The sequence below is a fragment of the Salvelinus alpinus genome, chromosome 24 (assembly GCF_045679555.1).
Source record: "Salvelinus alpinus chromosome 24, SLU_Salpinus.1, whole genome shotgun sequence".
NCBI lineage: Eukaryota > Metazoa > Chordata > Actinopteri > Salmoniformes > Salmonidae > Salvelinus > Salvelinus alpinus.
The window spans coordinates 12,808,919-12,832,615 of NC_092109.1; the positions used below are offsets into that span (position 1 = coordinate 12,808,919).

The following is a 23,697-nucleotide window of genomic DNA, read 5'->3' on the forward strand; positions in this document are numbered from 1 at the left end:
GTAAGTCCATTTTTTACAAGGTCTATAGTTGAATAGGCCTGCATGATGCAAACACGCATAAAGCTCAGCCCTGTGAGTTCTATTGACTATCAGTTGTTGTCTATGTGTCAGGGTAGAGGAAAGACCCATCCTAATCTAGTCTAAATGTAATGTATATGAACACATGTAAGGTAGCTGCAGTTTGACAGGGTTTTCATCCTCCCAAGGGCCACGAGGAAAAACTGGTCGCATCATAGCCCATATAAAACCTTTTTACAACTGATTAATCACTGCCATACCTTATCAGGGTCCAGAGATTTCCTACTTAGGTTAATATATAAGGAAAAACTCCAGGTACCAGGGGGTAAAAATTGCCCAACCACTCTGGGACCTATGGTGCCACCAGTCTGCTTGCAGTTGTCAGTCATCGTATGTGGACGATCAGGGCTTTATTCAGGAACGTTTCTTGGGATACTTTGATTTGTCAAGTGGGCGAGATGCGTAATCTGTTTGAGACTATGAATTTTGAGACGTCTGAGTTTAACTTCATAGAACAACTCGTTGTCCAAACCTACGATGGTGCAGCTGTAAAATAATGTATCTGCTATTTGTATTTACAGCTAAGTCCCCTCCTGTTCCCTGATTAAGAGGTGATGACCACTCCACTCCACTACCATTGTCAACTTTTCCTGACATTAACTGAAGCCACGTCTCATGTGGCCGCTCATCCACTGGCACATTGAATGTTTCCCCTCCAAGAGTACCCATATCAATTTTCTCTCATTACTGTATGTTGAGTCAATCACATAGACAAAACACATTACACATCAATGATGTTACCTTGCTTAGACTAACTCATTCTTAGCTCTTTTGTCTAACTGTGTAGTCTCTTGTGTTATTGTTTTTTTGTCTTCTCAGTCAAATCCTGTCCTGCACTGGTCAAGCCTCTGAACACCTCAACTCATGCCTCATTCAAGCACTGCTCTCATTCCCCATAATATTGTACTATAAACGTCTTTATTAAATGCTTTAGGTTAAAATAATTAGTCTGCCGATTTTGACACATTTTGCCGCCTCCGTGCATTCGGCGCCTATACCGTGGGTCTCCCATCCTCTTCAATTATTCAAGTCACCAGCCTCCACTGACAGCTAAGGTGCCTTATTGCGATTATAAAACTGGTTACCAACGTTATTAGAGCAGTAAAAATAAAGGTTTTGTCATACCCGTGGTATTCAGTCTGATATACCACGGCTATCAGCCAATTAGCATTCAGGGCTCGAACCACCCAGTTTATAATTCCTGCTAGAGGAAGTATCCTGACAACAAGGCCGAGCATAACTACAAATGCAAACAAGAAATCAGATGAGTTTCTTCAAAACGCTACCTCTAAATCCCTCATCTCAGAGCATCAAGCCATTTTCACAAGTCAATATCACATTATAGACTGACCTGTGGTCATTGTCCAGGCCAGGAGGGCCAGTGTAGTCCTTGAGGGGCAGCAGGGGAAGATGCATGTACTTCTTCCGCGACTCCATGATCTGACACACCACAGCCTTCACCTCCGTGGCTGACAGTCTCATGAGGGGAGCGGGGCACTTGTGTCTGAACCAGTGGCGGAAGGAGGTTGGGGAGGAGGCGGCCAGCACAGTGCTCAGACCCCCCTTGGAGATCTTAGAGAAGCCCATCTGGCTGAAGAGGGACATGGGGAACTGGCCAGTGGTGCGGAGTAGGCGAGAGAGACCACGCTGCAGGGTAGAGGTGTCTCCGTTCAGGAGTTTGCTGCAGCAGTGGGAGAAGGTCTGGGCTAGGGACGCCAGCTGCAGGGGGGAAAGAAGCAAGACTGGGCTGCCCAGAATCACCAGTGGCTGCCAGTGGTGCTGCAACGTCTCCTCCTGCAGCTCCAGGAGAGTCATGGCTAGAGCGCCACCAGTGCTTCTAATGCCTTTTAGCTGCCGCTTCTTACAGGAGGGCCGGTCCTTATCCCAGTGGCGCTTGAGCTTGGAGTTGAAGAAGTGTGGGAGGTTCCCCCGTCTGCTTTGACCACCATCCGGAGGTGAAGGGAGCTCCGGAGAGGGGCTGGCAGCTATGAGGTGGTTAGCTGTGTCCGACAGCTGGAGCAGGAGGGCCTGGCACTCGTGGTGGGTGGATTGAACACCAACGATGAGAGATTTACAAGAGCCATTTCGGGGAGAGGGGAACTTGGAGGCCACGGAGGTGTCCAGAGAGGGGCTGGTAGAATGGAAGGGCAGGAGGGCTTGTTTGTCCTTCTGAGGGTCCATGTAGCCAGTCAATGGTGGAGACCGGGAATACGGCACAAAGACTGAACCTGATGGTGATGATGATAGTCGGTCTGGAGATTTAAATTGGGCATTGCACAATGGAGAGTGTTGCTGATTAGTAGGTACGGTTAATCTAAGAGTCTGATTTTCTTGTCTGCCGTATGACACCCTTACACTCTCCACAAACCTCTCGTGTTGTTGACTCCACTGCCTCTCATCGGCTGTCTCCCTGCCCACACCAGCCTGCGGTTGGTCCTGTACCTGGGCGGAGAAGCTACCCTTGATGGACATGGCGGCAGTGGAGTCGAACTCACCAACCGGGTGTCCCTTCGATTCCCTCTTGTTCCGCCTCTTCCTCTCAGGCTTCCGGTCTTTCTCTGCCTCTTTGGAGGACTGAGTGTAGGCCGTGTGGTCAGTGCGAGGTGGGCTGGTGATCCTTCGCTGGAAATAAGTTGGAGTAGGAGTTATTCTACCTGTGTGCTCGGACCTAGATGAGCCTACGAATTTAACGGAATGTGCCAACAGAGAGCAAGCTCCTATAGGGCTCAACTGGACCACCTCAGAAAATGCAGCCATAGTCTGACCCTTACTTGGAAATGGACACGTTGGGACCTCAGTGCTTTTGGATTGGCCTTGTGATTGAGTGGGGACGTGTATATGAGGAGGGCGTGGATGTGTCTCCATACTCCCTCTCCTGTTCACTTGAGTGTCCCCAGATTGTGCCTTCCAAGAAGGGGATAAAAGGGTCACTTCCTGACTATCACTAGACTCTGTGTCCACCAGGGCAGAATTGACCAACCAGGTGGGAGCGTCCTGCCCCTTCTCGTCAGCCAGCTCCTTGTCCAGATCCTCAAAGTCCGACATGGGGGAGTAGTTTCCCTGTACGCACCCCTCTGTGACCGCCTCTTTTCCGACAGAGGATAAGAAGTGCCCTAACTCTGTCCCTTTCCTTTCCCCACCTATTCCCTCATTGTGTTCACAGCGCCGGGCCGGACTGTGGCTAGGTGAAAATGTTGTCGCCATCCTCCATTTACATCCAGTGAGGCTCCCCTTGTCTGTTCCAGAGCAGCCCATATTGCATGAAGGGTTTGGACCATGTGGTAACGGCTTGGTGAAGTCCAACTTTTCTTCTTTTAGCGCTCTTGGTTCCTTTCCTGTACCAACACAAGAAACCAAAACATTACTCACCAACAAAATAATATTCAATCAAGTACTTAAACACAGCAGCATCTAGCACACAACCTAGCCTTTCATACCCTATGTGTGTCAGTATTAGAGGTCGACCGATTAATCGGAATGGCCGATTAATGAGGGCCGATTTCAAGTTTTCATAACAAATCGGTAATCGGTATTTTTGGACACCTTTATTTAACTAGGCAAGTCAGTTAAGAACACATTCTTATTTTCAATGACGTCCTAGGAACGGTATGTTAACTGCCTTGTTCAGGGGCAGAACGACAGATTTTTACCTTGTCAGCTCCGGGATTCAATCTTGCAACCTTACAGTTAACTAGTCCAACGCTCTAACCACCTGCCTCTCATTGCACTCCACGAGGAGCCTGCCTGTTACGCGAATGCAGCAAGAAGCCAAGGTAAGTTGCTAGCTAGCATTAAACTTATCTTATAAAAAAAAATCTATCTTAACATAATCACTAGTTAAATACACATGGTTGATGATATTACTAGTTTATCTAGCGTGTCCTGCGTTGCATATAATCGATGCGCCTACTTCGACAAACGGTGATGATTTAACAAGCGCATTTGTGAAAAAAGCACTGTCGTTGCACCAATGTACCTAACCATAAACATCAATGCCTTTCTTTAAAATCAATACACAAGTATAGATTTTTTAAACCTGCATATTTAGTTAATATTGCCTGCTAACATGAATTTCTTATAATTAGGGAAATTGTGTCACTTCTCTTGCGTTCCGTGCAAGCAGTCAGGGTATATGCAGCAGTTTGGGCCGCCTGGCTCATTGCGAACTGTGTGAAGACCATTTATTCCTAACAAAGGCCGTAATTCATTTGCCAGAATTGTACATAATTATGACATAACATTGAAGGTTGTACAATGTAACAGCAATATTTAGACTTAGGGATGCCATCCGTTAGATAAAATACGGAACGGTTCCGTATTTCACTGAAAGAATAAACGTTTTGTTTTCGAAATGAAAGTTTCCGGTTTTGACCATTTTAATGACCAAAGGCTCGTATTTCTGTGTGTTATGTTATAATTAAGTCTATGATTTGATAGAGCAGTCTGACTGAGCGGTGGTAGGCAGCAGCAGGCTCATAAGCATTCATTCAAACAGCACTTGTGCGTTTGCCAGCAGCTATTGCGCTGTTTATGACTTCAAGCCTATCAACTCCCGAGATTAGGCTGGTGTAACCGATGTGAAATGGCTAGCTAGTTAGCTAATAGCGTTTCAAACGTCACTCGCTCTGAGACTTGGAGTAGTTGTTCCCCTTGCTCTGCATGCTTCGAGGGTGGCTGTTGTCGATGTGTTCCTGGTTCGTGCCCAGGTAGGAGCGAGGAGAGGGACGGAAGCTATACTGTTACACTGGCAATACTAAAGTGCCTATAAGAACATCCAATAGTCAAAGGTATATGAAATACAAATCGTAGAGAGAGAAATAGTCCTATAATTCCTATAATAACTACAACCTAAAACTTCTTACCTGGGAATATTGAAGACTCATGTTAAAAGGAACCACCAGCTTTCATATGTTCTCATGTTCTGAGCAAGGAACTTAAACGTTAGCTTTTTACATGGTACATATTGCACTTTTACTTTCTTCTCCAACACTTTGTTTTTGCATTATTTAAACCAAATTGAACATGTTTCATTATTTATTTGAGGCTAAATTGATTTTATTTATGTATTATATTAAGTTAAAATAAGTGTTAATTCAGTATTGTTTTAATTGTCATTATTATTATTATTTTTAAATCGGCAGATTAAATTGGTATTGTTTTTTTTTTGGTCCTCCAATAAATCGGTAACACTCATCTTAAAAACACTTAAAAATGACTTTATAAAATGTAACAAGGGAGCATGCACACACTTTTTAGTGTGGTGCCTTCTAATCTTTAGCGCGTCAGCCTTAACTCACCCAGACCATGGAGAGGTGACAAGTCCTGTTTGGTGGTGGCGGTCATCCTTCTCGCCAGCTGGCCCACCTGGGTGTTGAGCAGGGCCAGGCTGTTGCCGTGTTTGGTTCCCTGCTCGTAGAGCTCCTCCATCCTCCTCTCCATCACCTGTAGCCGTTGGCACAGGGTGCCCAGGGCACCCGTCAGCAGCCGCTTCATCTCTGCCTGGTGGGGTGCCAGGCAGCGCTCCAGGATGCCCAGCTGCTCACCTGTGGGGCCGGCCGGGGGAGCAGGGCCAGGCGGGCAGGCTTGAAGCGGAGGCGAGGCCCCGGCTGAGGCTCTGGAGGTAGGCTCTGTGTACAGATCGCACAGTCACAGATAGGTGAGAGGCTGCGTGGGGACTGGTAGGCTGTTTGGTTTGGGTAGCTGAAGGATTTGGCTGCACTGTTTGAGATTTCGCATGGTGGCTAATGACCAAATGGGAACTGCATTTTTAAAACCTTGGCAGTGCTCATATGAAATTCTTAGATTCACTGATTCGCCTCCTTGACTCATCTGATGTCTGTACTATGTAGTGTCATCACTGCTGTTTCTATGCAACAGACTGAGATCAACAATGGTACATTACCTAGTTGTTTTGGATTAACCAAGACATTGCCATTGTTGCCGGGTCTTTGAAAGCCTTGGACCTGAAAATGACAACACACAAGTTTATACAAGACACACATGCAGAAACATAAGCATACACTAAGAACAAGACACACATTCCAAACCTGGTCTGACACTGGTCTCTCTGCTCTTCTGAAGTCGGCAGAGCCAGCAGTCCCATAGACATGACCTCTTAGACTGGAGACTGAGCCCAAAGCGTTCTGCCTGTGCTCCACCGGGATCTGTTGCTCTCTCCCACCAGAGTCCATCCCAAGATGACCATTTCTAGCTTTGCTCTTTGCTGGTCTGAGAGACATGGTCATCAGAGGTCCTACACCTGCCGCAGCAGTCTTCTGGTTCTTGCTAGTCTCTCTGCACCCTGTGGACAGTTGTTCATGGTACAACTGGGAAAGCTGGGGGCATGGATCCACCAGACCCACCGACATGGTGCCGGGTATCTGCTGACCACCTCTTGGAACAGCCGGAACAGATGACAACATCATCACATGGGCTGAGGGACCAGTACAGGGAGCAGAAAGGGAACAAGAGTGGTACCTGGGTCAAATTCCAGTTCAGACAATTGTATGGCCAACACAGCATGGCTGATTAACCAAGATATGCCCAGTGATTGAATCTAAGACATTATGATAGCTGGATAGTCAACTTCATGTAATCCAAAATGTCATAAATCTACATTTTAAAATGTCTAAAATAAGATCAGATTTAAATCTTATTCTTGCAGGGAACCTAGTGGCCAATACCAAATAAATTCAGTATTATTGCCCAAAGCAGTGTGATACATTCTCTTCATATAGCCATCGTTACCTTACCCACAAATGATCCTTGATTGCTGCAACAAGTAAACTGACTCACTGCACGCACAAGCTATGTTTTGTGGTTTGACAGATCGAATATACAAGCATGACCAAAACAAACACCAAACATAAATAGCCCTACGAAGCTCGCCGTCACGTATAGACATAACAAGTTAGGGCTGTCCCCGAATCTTGGTCGACCGAGAGTTGTTGGTTCTTTTGACCAATCGATTGGTCAAAATTTTTAAACATGTATTTTTCCATATATAGACACACTGTTTGAATAAAATCAACTATACAGTGCACCCGGAAAGTATTCCGATCACTTGACATTTTCAACATTTTATGTTACAGCCTTATTCTAAAATGTATTAAAATAGTTTCTTCCCCCTCTCAATCTACACACAATACTCCATTACGACAAAGTGAAAAACAGGTTTAGAAATTTTTGCAAATGTAATAACATTTCAAAACCAAAATACCTAATTTTCGTAAGTGTTCAGAGCCTTTGCTATGAGACTCGAAATTGAGCTCAGGTGCATCCTGTTTCCATTGATCATCCTTGAGATGTTTCTACAACTTGATTGGAGTCCAACTGTGGTAAATTAAATTGATTGGACATGATTTGGAAAGACACACACACGTGTCTATATAAGGTTGTAGTCATTGGGCTACACTTCCTGTTCTTCAGTGGACTGACCATCTCGATGTCTGAACCATCCTATCGGCTGCACTCTGACTATTCCCAGCCTCATCCATTTCAACCTGGTAATGCACTGATTTCAGGCTGGAGCCTGCTACATTATTCAGTCCGGACAAGGTCAAGTCAGAGACCGAGAAAATATAAAGAGACAAAGACAAAAACATGTTCCACCAGTGAAGTCGGAGAACCCAACTATCACCCTGATTACCGCCGTACCTTCCCTTCTATCCGAGAGCAACAGCAAACCTGATGCTGATTTCTACATCAAACAAGCAGTGGAACAGGCATGTCTGTCGGATGATGAGAGGTGGCAGCTCTCCCAGATGTTGGAGATGAACAGTGAGGTCTGCACTCTTACACTCGGCCGTACAACCATCTTCAAACACAAAATCTATACCCGGCATGATGTCCCTATTAAGCAGCGTCCCTACAGGTTGTCCCCCGCCAAACTGGCAATTCTCAATAAACTGCTCAAAAGCATGTTGGAGAATGGAATTGTGGAACCTTCTTTTTCCGGATGGGCTTCTCCGGTTGTCCTGATTCCTAAGAAAGATGGTGGATATCGATTCTGTGTGGACTACAGAAAGCGATGCCTACCCTCTACCAAACATAAATGACATACTGGAATCTCTGGCAGGAGCATCTATCTTTAGTCATCTGGATCTGAACAGTGGCTATTGGCAGGTGGCAATGGATCCCGCTAGTCAGGACAAGACTGCCTTTGTCACCCCTGTTGGTTTGTACTCCATCAAAGTCATGCCTTTTGGTTTGAAGAATGCTCCAGCAACCTTCCAAAGGTTGATGGAGACTATCCTGGGAGATCTGAGGGGTAGAAATTGTCTTGTGTATCTGGATGACATCATAATCTACTCCTCCTCTGTCGCGGATCATCTGAAAGACATACAGTCCGTCTTCGAACAGACTAAAGGCTGCAGGTTTGACCTTGAAGAAGTGTAGTTTCTGTTTGCCAGAACTCAAGTTCCTTGGTCATGTGGTTAATGCTGAAGGTATCCATGCAGATCCAGCCAAAGTTGCAGCCGTGCAGGAATTCCCAATTCCTACAAGCTGTTCAGCGTTTTCTGGGTATGGCTGGATGGTACCACAGGTTTGTGCCTGACTTTTCAAAGGTCGCCGAACCCCTCAACCACCTTAAGAAGAAGGGTGTGAAATTCCAATGGACCTCTGAATGCCAAAGTGCATTTGAAGCACTCAAAAACAGTCTAATTACTCCTCCAGTGCTTGGACATCCTAACCTGAATGCTCATTTCATTGTGTACACGGATGCAAGTCAAACAGGACTTGGAGCAGTCTTGGCTCAACAAACAGGACTTGGAACAGAAGTTCTTGCCTATGCAAGTCGCACCCTTAATTCAGCCGAGAGGAATTATTCAACGACTGAAAGGGAGTGCCTCGCTGTGGTCTGGGCTTTGGAGAAATGGAGCTACTACTTGGAGGCGAAGATCTTCACCGTTGTCACAGACCACGCTGCTCTGCAGTGGGTTCTGGCATCAGGCAAGACCAACAGCCATCTTATTCGCTGGTCTATCAGACTGCAGAAGTTTGACTTCATCATTGAGTAACGCAAAGGAAAACTGAACGTTGTACCAGATGCCCTTTCTCGGATTACAGAGACGGCCAATGTTTGTCCTTCCTTGTGCAGCACTTACACTACCGCTAAGTGTCTGGATGATTCCTTTCCTCTGGATGATGAGTGTATGGAGAGCACAGCAGAAGGATGCTGCCATCATGCCGATCCACAAGAGTCTGTCTGAAGAAGACTCGAAGAGTCGTTTCAATGATAAGTATAGCATAATTCAGGATAAAGTGTATCGAAAAACTCCAAGAGGAGATGGAATACACAGCACCCATTATCGCGTCTTCATTCCCTCTACATTGAGTGACCAGATAATCCAAGTTTATCATGCTAATCCCATGAGTGGCCATCTTGGAGTTAAGACGTATCGAAGACTACAAGAGGTGGTTTACTGGCCAGGCATGTGGGTGGATACCCGGAAGTTTGTACAGCAGTGTGAAGTCTGCCAGAAATACAAACCAGACATTGGCAGACCTGCTGGGAAAATGCAGCAGACCGTGGTAAACCATCCAAATGAAATGTTGGGAATTGACCTCATGGGACCTTTTCCTCCTACCCGGGGAACCCGGAATTAATTTTTATTGGTGGTAGTGGACTACTACACACACTGGGTGGAGTTGTTTCCACTCCGCAAAGCCACTGCATCAGCCATTGCTCTTATTCTGCGACGGGAGGTCTTTACCAGATTTGGAATTCCAGACCAAATCCTCTCTGACCGAGGTCCGCAGTTCATATCAGGAATATACAAAGAGCTCTGTACCTACTGGGGTGTAATTGCCAAGCTGACCACAGCCTACCATCCTCAGACCAACCTGACCGAGAGGGTAAACCGAACCCTGAAAGGGATGATTGCTTCATTCGTGGGGGATCAGCACACAAGGTGGGATCAGCATCTTCCAGAATTTCGCTTTGCACTGAACTCTGCCGTGCAGGAGACTTCTGGAGTCACTCCCGCCGAACTCCACCTGGGAAGACCACTAAAAGGTTGGATGGACAGAGTCTTGCAAAGTTCCAATGTTTCACCTGACCTCCCAGCGTTTGATGCCGTACAACACCGCCACACCTTGCTAGCCAGAGTGGAGGCCAGCAAAACCAAACAACGACAGCTGAGAAACTATGACAAACATAGACGTCTGGGTACGTTCACATCATCTGTCAAAGGCGTCTAAGAAGAAGTTCACTGCCAAGCTAGCTTCGAGATGGAAAGGCCCATACCGTGTAGTGCAGCAGTTGGGACCAGTGAACTACTTGGTCTGTTTGGAGGACACTGGGGAAGATGTCAGGACGGTGCATGTTGTTGACCTAAAGCCCTGCTACCCTACGGCAGAAGAGTTGAATCTCAGGCAAAAGCAACACCTGCAGGACCTCTTCGTGGAGGACTCTGATGATGAGGACTTCCCTGGTTTTGTATAGCAGGAACATTAACTTGTCAAAGCCTGCATCCTCTCTGTTTCTACAGACTTTGTTTTTTCATGGGGGGGAGGAGTGTGGCGAAATCCTGCACGGAGCCTTCACCGTGCGCTGCCACTTTAAGAGCACATGAGCAGTAAGGAAGGAGGAAATAAAAGAGAGCTCGTTCAGCTCTTTGGGGAGGAGCTCTTGGGTGGCGCGACAGTTTGATTGTGTGTGCTATGCTGCAGAAGTTTTTCTTTTCTTTTTCTGCGTATGTAGTTTATAACGTATTTAACTCAATCATCGGTGTGATCGCTCTACTGCTTGGTTGTTTTCGTTTGGGACCGTGCCGGTTATGGATCGCATGGATTAGTAGTAACATTGTTGCGAAGCTTTAACCTACAAACCATCGGACAGTCATAAAGTATACCTGCATGCCTGAAGACCACAGCTAAGATCTCTCTTGTTCCCTTTCTCTCTTTCTCTTCCCTCCATCATTCCAGTGCTTTACCCTGAAACAGACTCTCTATTTTCCTAATGTACTTCCCAGTGAAGTTCATTGGAGCTGGACTATTATTGCCCTGCCAGAAGTATTTGGGTGGACATTTTAGTTAAAAGGGAGATTGCTTTAAAGTGTGTATTATTATTTGAACTGTGTTGAGGTGGGGTGTACTAAGGACATGTGGCCGAGAAGATTGTGGACATTTTTAAGGCCTTTGTGTATATGAACACCCCCACATTCATACCCTCTGCACTCCTCCACTGGAAGAGAATACAAATTATTGCAAATCCTCTGTTGATGACTGGGTTCTTTCTTGTATGAAGTTGCTGTTTAATTGCTCTGCCATTATTATTATTATTATTATTGTATGAGGTATGCTTGGTGGGGTTACCAAGAATTGTGGAAGGACTGTGCTGTGATGTGGGTTTTATAGGGTGTGTATTCTCTTTTCTCTCCGCTGGCTATCTGGTAAACAGGCTACACTCTAGGCAGTCTCTTCTGCTGATGTGTGTGGGTCTGGTAGTGGTACTCTCTGTTCTACTCTTTTCCTTTCGGCATGGTTGATACCTGCCTGGCGCCCGAACAAAATCTTAATTTACCCCTCTCAAATAAATACCGCTACAAGGTCCCACAGTTGACAGTGCATGTCAGAGCAAAAACCAAGCCATGAGGTCGAAGGAATTATCCGTTGAGCTCCGAGACAGGATTGTGTTCAGGCACAGATCTGGGGAAGGGTACCAAAAAATGTCTGCAGCATTGAAGGTTCCCAAGAACACAGTGGCCTCCATCATTCTTAAATGGAAGATGTTTGGAACCACCAAGACTCTTCCTAGAGCTGGCCGCCCAGCCAAACTGAGCAATCGGGGGAGAAGTGCCTCAGGGAGGTGACCAAGAATCCAATGGTCAATCTGACAGAGCTCCAGAATACCTCTGTGGAGCTGAGAGAACCTTCCAGAAGGACAACCATCTTTGTAGCACTCCACCAATCAGGCCTTTATGGTAGAGTGGCCAGACGGAAGCCACTCCTCAGTAAAAGGCTCATGACAGCCCTCTTGGAGTTTGCCAAAAGGCACCTAAAGGATTCTCAGACCATGAGAAACAAGATTCTCTGGTCTGATGAAACCAAGGCTGAACTATTTGGCCTGAATGTCAATTGTCAAGTTTCCTCCAGACATGACATCATGAATGGAGAAAAGTACAAAGACACCATAGTGCCCTCAAAGCTCATCACTAAGCTAAGGACCCTGGGACTAAACACCTTCCTCTGCAACTGGATCCTGGCGGGCCGCCCCCAAGTGGTAAGGGTAGGTAACAACAGCCGCCACACTGATCCGCAACACGGGGGCCCCTCAGGGGTGCGTGCTCAGTCCACTCCTGTACTCCCTGTTCACTCATACAGTGGTAGGCCTGATCACTGACAACGATGTGACAGCCTATAGGGGAGGTCAGAGACCTGACCGTATGGTGCAAGGGCAACAACCTCTCCCTCAACGTCATCAAGACAAAAGGAGATGATTATGGACTACAGGAAAAGGAGGGCCGAGCACACCCCCATTCTCATCGGGCTGTAGTGGAAAAGGTTGAGCGCTTCAAGTTCCTTGGTGTCCACATCAACAGCAAACTATCATGGTCCAAACACACCAAGACAGTCGTGAAGAGGGCACGACAAAGCCTATTCCCCCTCAGGAGACTGAAAAGATTTGGCATGGGCCCCCAGATTCTCAAAAGACCTACAGCTGCACCAGCGAGAGCATTCAGACTGGGTGCATCACTGCCTGTTACGGCAATTGCTCGGCCTCTGACCGCAAGGCACTACAGAGGGCAGTGAGTATGGCCCAGTACATCACTGATGCCAAGCTTCCTGCCATCCAGGACCTATATACCAGGCGGTGTCAGAGGAAAGCCCCTAAAAATTGTCAAAGACTCCAGCCACCCTAGTCATAGACTGTTCTCTCTGCTACCGCACGGCAAGCGGTACCGGAGTGCCAAGTCTAGGTCCAAGAGGCTTCTAAACAGCTTCTACCCCCAAGCCATAAGACTCCTCAACACCTAGTCTGCGTAGCTATTTGATTATCTGCCCCCCCCTCTCTTTTACACCACTGCTATGCTCAGTTTATTATCTATGCATAGTCACTTTAACTCTACCTACACTGCCGTTCAAAAGTTTGGGGTCACTTAGAAATGTCCTTGTTTTTGAAAGAAAATTACATCTTTTGTCCATCAAAATACAGTGTAGATATTGTTAATGTTGTAAATGACTATTGAAGCTGGAAACGGCAGATTTTTTGGAATATCCACATAGGCGTACAGAGGCCCATTATCAGCAACCATCACTTCTGTGTTCCAAAGGCACGTTGTGTTAGCTAATCCAAGTTTATCATTTTAAAAGGATAATTGATCATTAGAAAACCCTTTTGCAATTATGTTAGCACAGCTGAAAACTGTTGTGCTAATTAAAGAAGCAATAAAACTGGCCTTCTTTAGACTAGTTGAGTATCTGGAGTATCAGCGTGTGGGTTCGATTACAGGCTTAAAATGGCCCGAACTTTCTTCTGAAACTCGTCAGTCTATTCTTGTTCTCAGAAATTAAGACTATTCCATGCGAAAAATTGCCAAGACACTGAAGAACTCGTACAATGCTGTGTACTAATCCCTTCACAGAACAGCGCAAACAGGCTGTAACCAGAATAGAAAGAGTAGGAGGCCCCGGTGCACAACTGAGCAAGAGGACAAGTACATTAAGTGTCTAGCTTGAGAAACAGACGCCTCACAAGTCCTCAACTGGCAGCTTCATTAGTACCCGCAAAACACCAGTCTCAACGTCAACAGTGAAGAGGCGACTCAGGGATGCTGGCCTTCTAGGCAGAGTTCCTCTGTCCAGTGTCGGTGTTCTTTTGCCCATCTTAATCTTTTATTTTTATTGGCCAGTCTGAGATATGGCTTTTTCTTTGCAACTCTGCCAATTGAGGACTTGTGAGTCGTCTTTCTCCCACTCTTTCCATTCTGGTTAGTGCCAGTTTGCGCTGTGTCTGGACACCTGTCTGGAGACACCTGAAAATAGCTGTGCAGAAACGCCCAGCAGCAGGACCGCTACTTCCGCCTTTGAGCAGGAGGAGCAATGCCAGAGCCCTGCAAAATGACCTCCAGCAGGCCACAAATGTGCATGTGTCAGCATATGGTCTCACAAGGGCTCTGAGGATCTCATCTCGGTACCTAATGGCAGTCAGGCTACCTCTGGCGAGCACATGGAGGGCTGTGCGGCCCCACAAAGAAATGCCACCCCACACCATGACTGACCCACCGCCAAACCGGTCATGCTGGAGGATGTTGCAGGCAGCAGAACGTTCTCCACGGCGTCTCCAGACTCTGTCAGGTCTGTCACATGTGCTCATGTGCTCAGTGTGAACCTGCTTTCATCTGTGAAGAGCACAGGGCGCCAGTGGCGAATTTGCCAATCTTGGTGTTCTCTGGCAAATGCCAAACGTCCTGCACGGTGTTGGGCTGTAAGCACAACCCCCACCTGTGGACGTCGGGCCCTCATACCACCCTCATGGAGTCTGTTTCTGACCGTTTGAGCAGACACATGCACATTTGTGGCCTGCTGGAGGTCATTTTGCAGGGCTCTGGCAGTGCTCCTCCTGCTCAAAGGCGGAGGTAGCGGTCCTGCTGCTGGGTTGTTGCCCTCCTACGGCCTCCACGTCTCCTGATGTACTGGCCTGTCTCCTGGTAGCGCCTCCATGCTCTGGACACTACGCTGACAGACACAGCAAACCTTCTTGCCACAGCTCGCATTGATGTGCCATCCTGGATGAGCTGCACTACCTGAGCCACTTGTGTGGGTTGTAGACTCCGTCTCATGCTACCACTAGAGTGAGAGCACCACCAGCATTCAAAAGTGACCAAAACATCAGCCAGGAAGCATAGGAACTGAGAAGTGGTCTGTGGTCACCACCTGCAGAATCACTCCTTTATTGGGGGTGTCTTGCTAATTGCCTATAATTTCCACCTTTTGTCTATTCCATTTGCACAACAGCATGTGAAATTTATTGTCAATCAGTGTTGCTTCCTAAGTGGACAGTTTGATTTCACAGAAGTGTGATTGACTTGGAGTTACATTGTGTTGTTTAAGTGTTCCCTTTATTTTTTTGAGCAGTGTATATTTGAATGGCAATCGAAATGTTGGCTATTTAAAAAAAATCAGATCCAACAAAATCAAGGGGCAAGAAATCCAGGGCTGAAAAACAGGTGTCATTGTACGGTGTCACTGTACGCTGATGATTCAGGTTCTTTTAAATCCACAATTTGGATCCCTCCACAGCCTCAGAGGATGTAGATATTTTTTCTAACCTCTCTGGATTACAATCTAATTATGATAAAAGTGTACTATATTACTCAGTGGATTACAAAAAAATAAAAACGTACATTACCGTGTAGTTCAACAATAATGTTCTGGAGTGGACATACAGTTGAAGTCAGAAGTTTACATACACCTTAGCCAAATGCATTTAAACTCAGTTTCAAAATTCCTGGCATTTAATCCTCGTAAATATTCCCCGTTTTATGTCAGTTAGGATCACCACTTTATTTTAAGAATGTGAAATGTCAGAATAGTAGTAGAGAGAATGATTTATTTCAGCTTTAATTTCTTTCATCACATTCCCAGTGGGTCAGAAGTTTACATACACTCAATTAGAATTTGGTAGCATTGCCTTTAAATTGTTCAACTTAGGTCAAACGTGTGTAGCCTTCCACAAGCTTCCCACAAAAAGTTGGGTGAATTGTGGCCCATTCCTCCTGACAGCTGATGTAACGGAGTCAGGTTTGTAGGCCTCCTCGCTCGCACACGCCTTTTCATTTCTGCCCACAAATTTTCTTCAGGATTGAGCTCAGGGCTTTGTGATGGCCACTCCAATACCTTGACTTTGTTGTCCTTAAGCCATTTTGCCATAACTTTGAAAGTATGCTTGGGGTCATTGTCCATTTGGAAGACCCATTTGCGACCAAGCTTTAACTTCCTGACTGATGTTTGAGATGTTGCTTCAAAATATCCACATAATTTTCCTGCCTCATGACACCATTTATTTTTGTGAAGTGCCACCAGTCCATCCTGCAGCAAAGCACCCCCACAACATGATGCTGCCACCCACGTGCTTCACGGTTGGGATGGTGTTCTTCGGTTTCCAAGCCTCCCCCTTTTTCCTCCAAATGTAACGATGGTCATTATGGCCAAACAGTTCTATTTTTGTTTCATCAGACCAGAGGACATTTCTCCAAAAAGTACGATCTTTGTCCCCATGTGCAGTTGCAAACTGTAGTCTGGCTTTTTGATGGCGGTTTTGGAGCAGTGGCTTCTTCCTTTGCTGAGCGGCCTTTCAGGTTATGTCGATATAGGACTCGTTTTACTGTGGATATAGATACTTTGTACCTGTTTCCTCCAGCATCTTCACACGGTCCTTTGCTGTTGTTCTGGGATTGATTTGCACTTTTTGCACCAAAGTACATTCATCTCTAGGAGACAGATCTCCTAGAGATGAATGCTCCCAAGGATGAACCAGACTTGTGGAGATCTACAATTTTTTTTCCTGAGATCTTGGCTGATTTCTTTTGATTTTCCCATGATGTCAAGCAAAGAGGCACTGAGTTTGAAGGTAGGCCTTGAAAAACATCCACAGGTACACCCCCAATTGACTCAAATGAGGTCAATTAGCCTATCAGAAAATTCTAAAGCCATGACATTTTCTGGAATTTTCCAAGCTGTTTAAATGCACAGTCAACTTAGTGTATGTAAACTTCTGACCCACTGGAATTGTGATACAGTGAAATAATCTGTCTGTAAACAATTGTTGGAAAAATTACTTTTGTCATGCACACAGTAGATGTCCTAACCGAATTGCCAAATCTATAGTTAACAAGAAATTTGCGGAGTGGTTGAAAAACGAGTTTTAATGACTCCAACCTAAGTGTATGTAAACTTCTGACTTCAACTGTACATTTAAATGGTATTAATATTAATTTGCATATATTTGCGTTAATTCCCATGGAAAGTTTCCACCTCTGAATATTCCCCAAAATGTGCAACCCCAGTCGAAAGAACAGACAACTCTCGGTTGGCCAAGATTATTATATATATTTTTAAGTCGGGGACAGCCTTAACCGCTACACACAGCCTACACCGTTGTCACCATATTAGCTAACGTCATAGTAAACTTGGCTGCTAGAACTAACACGTTAATAAACCCAACCCGCTGCAACCACAGAGTACAACGTACAGCAAGCTGTTACACCACCGTGCCCCGATGGCAATAAATTAATAAAACTGAAAGCTTACCAAGACATGGAAGAGTTCCAGTGTTGGACAGCCTAAGCCAGCTAGCTAACATAAATAGCATTCCTCTCTGTTTGAGCCAGGTGTTTGAGTAGGCTAAATAAGCTAGCTGCATTGGATGGCTAAGTGGGGAAAAAAATACAATTAAATATAGCTCTCTTCCTCTGCTGCTTCCCCTTAATTTTAAAGAAATTAATTTGTTCAAAACTGCTCCAACTATCGTCTCTCTCCCTGAGTGAACTACTCACCACATTTTTTGCACTGCGGTGTTAAACTACATTTTACATTTACATTTTAGTCATTTAGCAGACGCTCTTATCCAGAGCGACTTACAGTAGAGTGCATACATTTTATTACATTTTTTACATACTGAGACAAGGATATCCCTACCGGCCAAGAGCAGACGCTCTTATCCAGAGCGACTTACAGTAGAGTGCATACATTTTATTACATTTTTTTTTTTTTTTTTTTTTTACATACTTAGACAAGGATATCCCTACCGGCCAAACCCTCCCTACCGGCCAAACCCTCCCTAACCCGGACGACGCTATGCCAATTGTGCGTCGCCCCACGGATCTCCCGGTTGCGGCCGGCTGCGACAGAGCCTGGGCGCGAACCCAGCCCAGCCTGGGCGCGAACCCAGAGACTCTGGTGGCGCAGCTAGCACTGCGATGCAGTGCCCTAGACCACTGCGCCACCCAGGAGACGGGTGAGCTAGCTGTAGCTTATACTTTCAGTACTAGATAAATTATCTGATCCTTTGATTAGGTGGACAACATGTCAGTTACTACTGAAAGAGCGCTGACAGGTTGATGGACGTCCTCCGGAAGTCGTCATAATTACAGTGTAGGTCTATGGAAGGGGGTGAGAACCATTAGCCTCCTAGGTCTTGTATTGAAGTCAATGTTCCCAAAGGAGGACAGACAATGGTGGTGCTACCCCAGAGAGTGCTGTTGAGGCTACTGTAGACCGTCATTGCAAAACAGGGTTTTTTAATCAGTTATTTGGTGACGTGAATATATTTAGTATAGTTTTATCTCAAAAGGTTCAATTTAATGTTTCACTACAAAAATATATATATAAAAAAACTGAGTAGGATGGTCTTTCTTAGGGTTGGGCAGTATCCAGATTTTCATAGTCATACCGTCCTTCTCTCAACCTGGGATTTACGGTATTACTTTAGTACACATGCGCCAAAAAATGCAAAAAAGCCCATTACCTGAATGCTAACAAAATTAGTACAATAGCTATTTTCCTGAGGCTGCTAGCTAAATATGCGAGTGCAAAGGAAAATAAACTAATTGCAAAGACAGGCAATCCAGCTCATGAAGTTATACATTTAGGTAGGTGTTACCGAATGTTGTTTTTGGTGAGTTTGGACATTTACAAGCTAATGTGAATGAGAGACATTGTGCAAATGAGCAAAGTTTTGACACAAATGAGCAAAGTTTTGAGTCTGAAGGAAGAACAGTACTGTCTCTTCAGCAGCATGTCTACATGCTGTGTCTGTGTGGAGTCTGGAGACACTAGGGCAATGGACCATCCTGCTAGGAGAAGAGGGGGGAGTAGCAGATGGGCTGAGAACTGAGGGGAGGAGAGGTCTTGCCTAGTTAAATAAAATAAAAAATGTAAAGAGAAAACACAAGGAAATAAAGATAACAGTGGCAGCTGTACAAATAACTAATCCAAAGGGCTTTGAGTTCTCAAACATGGCAGAAAGCTAACACAATATGATGCCCCATCACCTTATTAATGCAGCCACTTACTTAGATAACAAGTTAAACTAGGGGTCGTGTTAACACATAATTCAGTGTTTTTTCACACAGGAAAAAAAGATGACACACAAGAAATATCTTGCTGCATTTTGTAAACGCAGATCTAAAATGGTTATTTTTATCATTTCTGCTGGGCGTCAGACCAATTTTGTGCTTCAGTTGTACTTTTCCACTCAGATGAAAATGCACTAATGGCCATTCTATCAGCACACAGTTCTCCGACCGGTGTGGTTTATTTTCTGCAGTACTTTTCTTGTGTAGTCAGCCTATTTTTCTCCGCTAAATTGCTAGATTAACTTTAAGCAAAACATTAGGAAACGTAGCTGGCTACATTCTTTCTATGACAGGCCTAAACATTAGAAATAATGATGGCCATGAATCGTTTTTGCAAAAAATACCTTGCTTTTTCATTTTAAGTTAATTTACTTGTGCGGCTGCCAGCAAAATAGTATTGCACTTCTGCCATCTGATGAAAATGAAGCTATTTTCTGCCGAATGTGTTGCACTAAAGTATTTTCTGTGAAGGAAAACTATAGTTGTACTTCCCTGATCACTCTATTGAATCAAAACACTTGACTTTCAATATAAAACGCAACCCCTGTAAATACACAGCTGGACTGCTCCCGCTTTCTCTTGTGCTATTTTATACAAACACATGACTGGCTCAACTGTGCTGGGGAACTAAGTAAGATTGATAATGTAAAATGTGACAGGTGAAATAAGAACACAATCTTCTTTATATCCTAAGCACAAGTTGACTGCAGTTATTTACTTGAATTTCAACAAATATTAAAACGTATTGAAAAACTTAAGAAATAGTTTCAATAATATTGACTATTGAAAAAAACATCCCGTGGACATTTCCAAATACCCCGGTATATACATACCGCCCAAGCAGTCCCTCCCTTCCTCCTCTGAGGAGCCTCCACTGGATCACTTGACTTGTATCTGCTCTGTGAGTTAACGTTACAGACTGCAATGCTGTATAGGATGAGTAATTTGTTTGCCCCCAGTAACTCTGGTATGTACAGTGTTGTATCCTTTACTTTTTCCCCTATATATAGCAGTTTTTGTAAAGCGATTTTTCATCTTTTGAATGAATGGTTCAATACCTGAGGTTTTTGTAGCTATTCAATGTTTGGAACCACCATAACCAGAATGTTGTTGAAATTTGTATGCTAAAAATGAGTGGCCGTGCCAGTTCCTGGATCCATAACCGCAGAAACAGGGGCGCAGCCCGTAGCTGCCCTCTAGCAAGCAAACTATTTAGTGCTAGGTATCAACTGCCAATCCAGTAGGGGCTGTAGTGAGCTTCAATTGGTCAAGCGTGCCGCAATGAATGTGGTATATTCGCATAAAGATTGCCTGCCAGTCAACTCCATTACACTCAAAAGTTACTTCAACCAGTGAATACTAGCTATTCTACCTGTCGGTCTTAATGAGTGTTAGCACGCTAATAGCAAACCTTGCAGACAAAAAGGTATTTTTCTCAAGGGGAATGTAGTAGTTTGCTGGATGGAATCCCTGAGCTGACAAGGTAAAAATCTGTCGTTCTGCATCTGAGTAAGACCGTAACCCCACTGTTCCCCGGGCGCCAAAGACGTGGATGTCGATTAAGGCAGCCCCCCGCACCTCTCTGATTCAGATGGGTTGGGTTAAATGCAGATGACACATTTCAGTTGAATGCATTCCGGTTGTACAACTGACTAGGTATCCCCTTTCCCTAGTTTGATAATGACATCACCAAAGTATGTTTTATCAGACATTTCAAACATTCCCAGCTAATGAGAAAGCAGTCATGGTATTTCATTTAAGAGAATGAACAAGGCAACCTTGGGGCTAATTTGTATGGGCACCAATGGCCGATTGAGGGTCTTTTGAATCCGTATCCCAGTACGGCCCACGTGACCGCCACTCCGTGAGGGGCTATGCTTGCGTCGCCCAACGGTCCCCCTGCCCACTTCGCTGATTGAAATAAATAAATGGGACTATGTTGTTTCATCGCCCCAAACGTGCTCTACGGATCTTGGCTGGTACATTTCATGTTAACTATTAGAAAAAATTGGGATAACCATGCTAGCATTGTCCTCATGTGGGTTCTAACAAGTTAGCAAGCATAATAGGTAGTGCTAGGTATCAACAGTAAATTCAGTAAGGCCTGGAAGCTATAACTTTGATTGGTCAATAGTGCTCGGATGTCATGTCATGGAGTATTTGCATAAAGTTCAGCTTTACCCAACTTTGGTCCCACCCATAGAGAATGATAGCGAAGGATCCCTAGTTCCTTTTATGCCATCTCTGAGCACACTGGCAGATTAATTTTTAAGTAGTCAATTATCTTCACGATTGGCTGACCCATCCTGATGACACGGTTGCACATGACTCCAACAGGGTGATCAGGAGGGATCAACCCATAAAGTTTAAAGTCCCACCCAGTTGACTACATTAAAATGGTGGAAGCCCTCAATGGCACTGCCCTTGCTAAAACAGCCTTTTGGGCTCTATCATTCTCTATGATCCCACCCTGTTCATGTACCCTCGCCCCCCTCTATCGTGTTCAGTGAAGAGGTACCGATAGACCCGGTTTATTTATACATTTAATAATGAATAAAAAGGTGTCTAAATGTGGGTTACGCACATAATAGCTAGTCTATTGAAAATATACAATTGTGGAAACACTGAATACACTCTACAATAGTACGACTGACTACACTGTATATTATAGCTACAAATTAGTTGAACCAGAATCTGGGTTTACATGAGACGTTGAATATGGCGATTATCCTTTAAACCCAGGAAGCAGCCATTCAACTTGGCATTCACCAGCTTTTAAGCTGAATAATGACACATTACATTTTGTACTTACCAAAGAATGGAGTTACTCTGCGCAACTATTGTTATTATTGCCGACACGGCCAGTATGTGCTTCTAAAAAAGGTGTATAGATAAAAAGTTACATGCAACCGAAAAATGGAGAATCGCCATATTCAATGTCTCCTGTAAACACAGATTCTGGTTCACAATGCGATCAAAACGATGTCGAAGGGCACGTGCTACACGCCTCTCTCTCTCTGTTCAAGCATTTTAGCCGGCAGGTTTAGAAAATTGTAATTAAACCCTACCTCGGCCGGAGCTCTACGCCCGCTGTGAATATTTGGCTGTATCAAGCGTTCCCTACAAATTCCTTGATAAAAGTCCAGTTTGCTGTTCCGTCCCGTAAAGACTTCATTAGTTCGCTAACCGCTGCGCATACGGTGGAAAGCGGCTCTTGTCGGACAGGAGAAAGGCAGGTTATTACATTTCAAAACCGACCCCCTTATAAGCCAGTTCAAGACGTCTGTTTAATATATCTAGATTACCTTATACAGGTATTTGGCAATGTTTGTTGGCAAAAAATACATATTTGTTTACGAAAAAAATAACTAAATTAGTCTCGGATCAGGGCGAGACAATTGACAGGATTGGATTCTAACTTCCTTACGAAAGACTCAGCCATTGGCGGAGAACAACGGGCTCGAGTACTCTTCTCCTATTGGTGCATCGATGAGACATTGCATTATGGGTTACCAATATATTAACGTAAATATACAGTAGGCATAGGCAGTTTGCCTATATAATGTGGCCCAGTGGTCACTAACCATTTCTGAGCCGTGAGTCAAAATGCAGGCCAAGATCTACAGCTGAGATTTTTTAAAATACGTCTTAAAAAGCATGAGCCTATTGCAACGTTAACCTATTAAAAACAGTTATGTAGAAATGATCTAGGTTTGTTCAGTAGGCTATAAGCTCAATAAATTATCACTGCATATGGGCTATTATTGAATTGCCCTGCCAATGTTGTTCTCAGACCATTATTACATAATATTTCAAAACGTGAGGTATATGATTGCACTGGTAATATATAATTTGTTGTATTACCTGTGAGGCATAAATTGAAATAATTAGCGTTTTTATTTTACTGAACTGATGGTTAGTTTCTCTCTCAGCTCTTCCTCCCTTCGCTGATTGAATGAAAAGGGACACCGTCTTCCAGCTGATGGGGAAACTTAAATCGCAGACACGATTATCTGAGCTATCTAATTGGCCAGTGGTAGGCCTATAGGTGCTCTTGATTTGCTCTCCGGGAAGGCGGAATTTGTACCTTCAGACGCATGAGATGGTTCAAAATGGGAACACTCCAATAGCTTAAGTATTAAGGCTATCGCATGCTTCCCAGTCGAAACAGTTCACGCAAATATTGTGCCGGAATTGTGTGACGTTTTTGTTTGTTTTGGTGTTCGGCAGATTTTTTATTGTTTGGTTGTTCACTGCACACAGCATATTGGGCGCGTTTCTTTGCCCATGCGTTGACCATGTGTTGCTGACGCCTGCCAGATCTTACAATGCCTGGATATGTATTTTATGTATCAGCTAATCACATTACGTTATAGCAATCTGTCAGTTGAGGACGATGACGTGCACGCAAACATTGGTTGATGCATGCAAGGTCAGAGCAGGGAATGCAACTTTTTTCTTGATTGTCTATTATATTGACAAGATAGTCAAGTGACCGCGCTCACAATGGAAATGCATGTCCACAAAGATGGAATGC

At 44.7% G+C, this 23,697-nt stretch overlaps 1 protein-coding gene across 4 annotated transcripts in view; it reads right to left on the reverse strand.

The window, feature by feature from the left end:
- The window catches only part of LOC139552191 (uncharacterized), a 28,742-nt gene extending 6,156 nt beyond the window's left edge, over window positions 1-22,586 (reverse strand). For 2 of the 4 annotated variants that reach the window (XM_071363658.1, XM_071363656.1), the window contains exons 1-5: window positions 22,229-22,586; window positions 6,117-6,511; window positions 5,981-6,041; window positions 5,376-5,705; window positions 1,430-3,413 (exon numbers count right to left, since the gene is read on the reverse strand). In XM_071363658.1, the coding sequence (XP_071219759.1) occupies window positions 1,430-3,413; window positions 5,376-5,705; window positions 5,981-6,041; window positions 6,117-6,503 (2,762 nt within the window). In that variant the 5' untranslated portion in view covers window positions 6,504-6,511; window positions 22,229-22,586. The other 2 variants (XM_071363659.1, XM_071363657.1) reach the window with 2 other exon arrangements.
- Window positions 22,587-23,697: the final 1,111 nt, after the last annotated feature.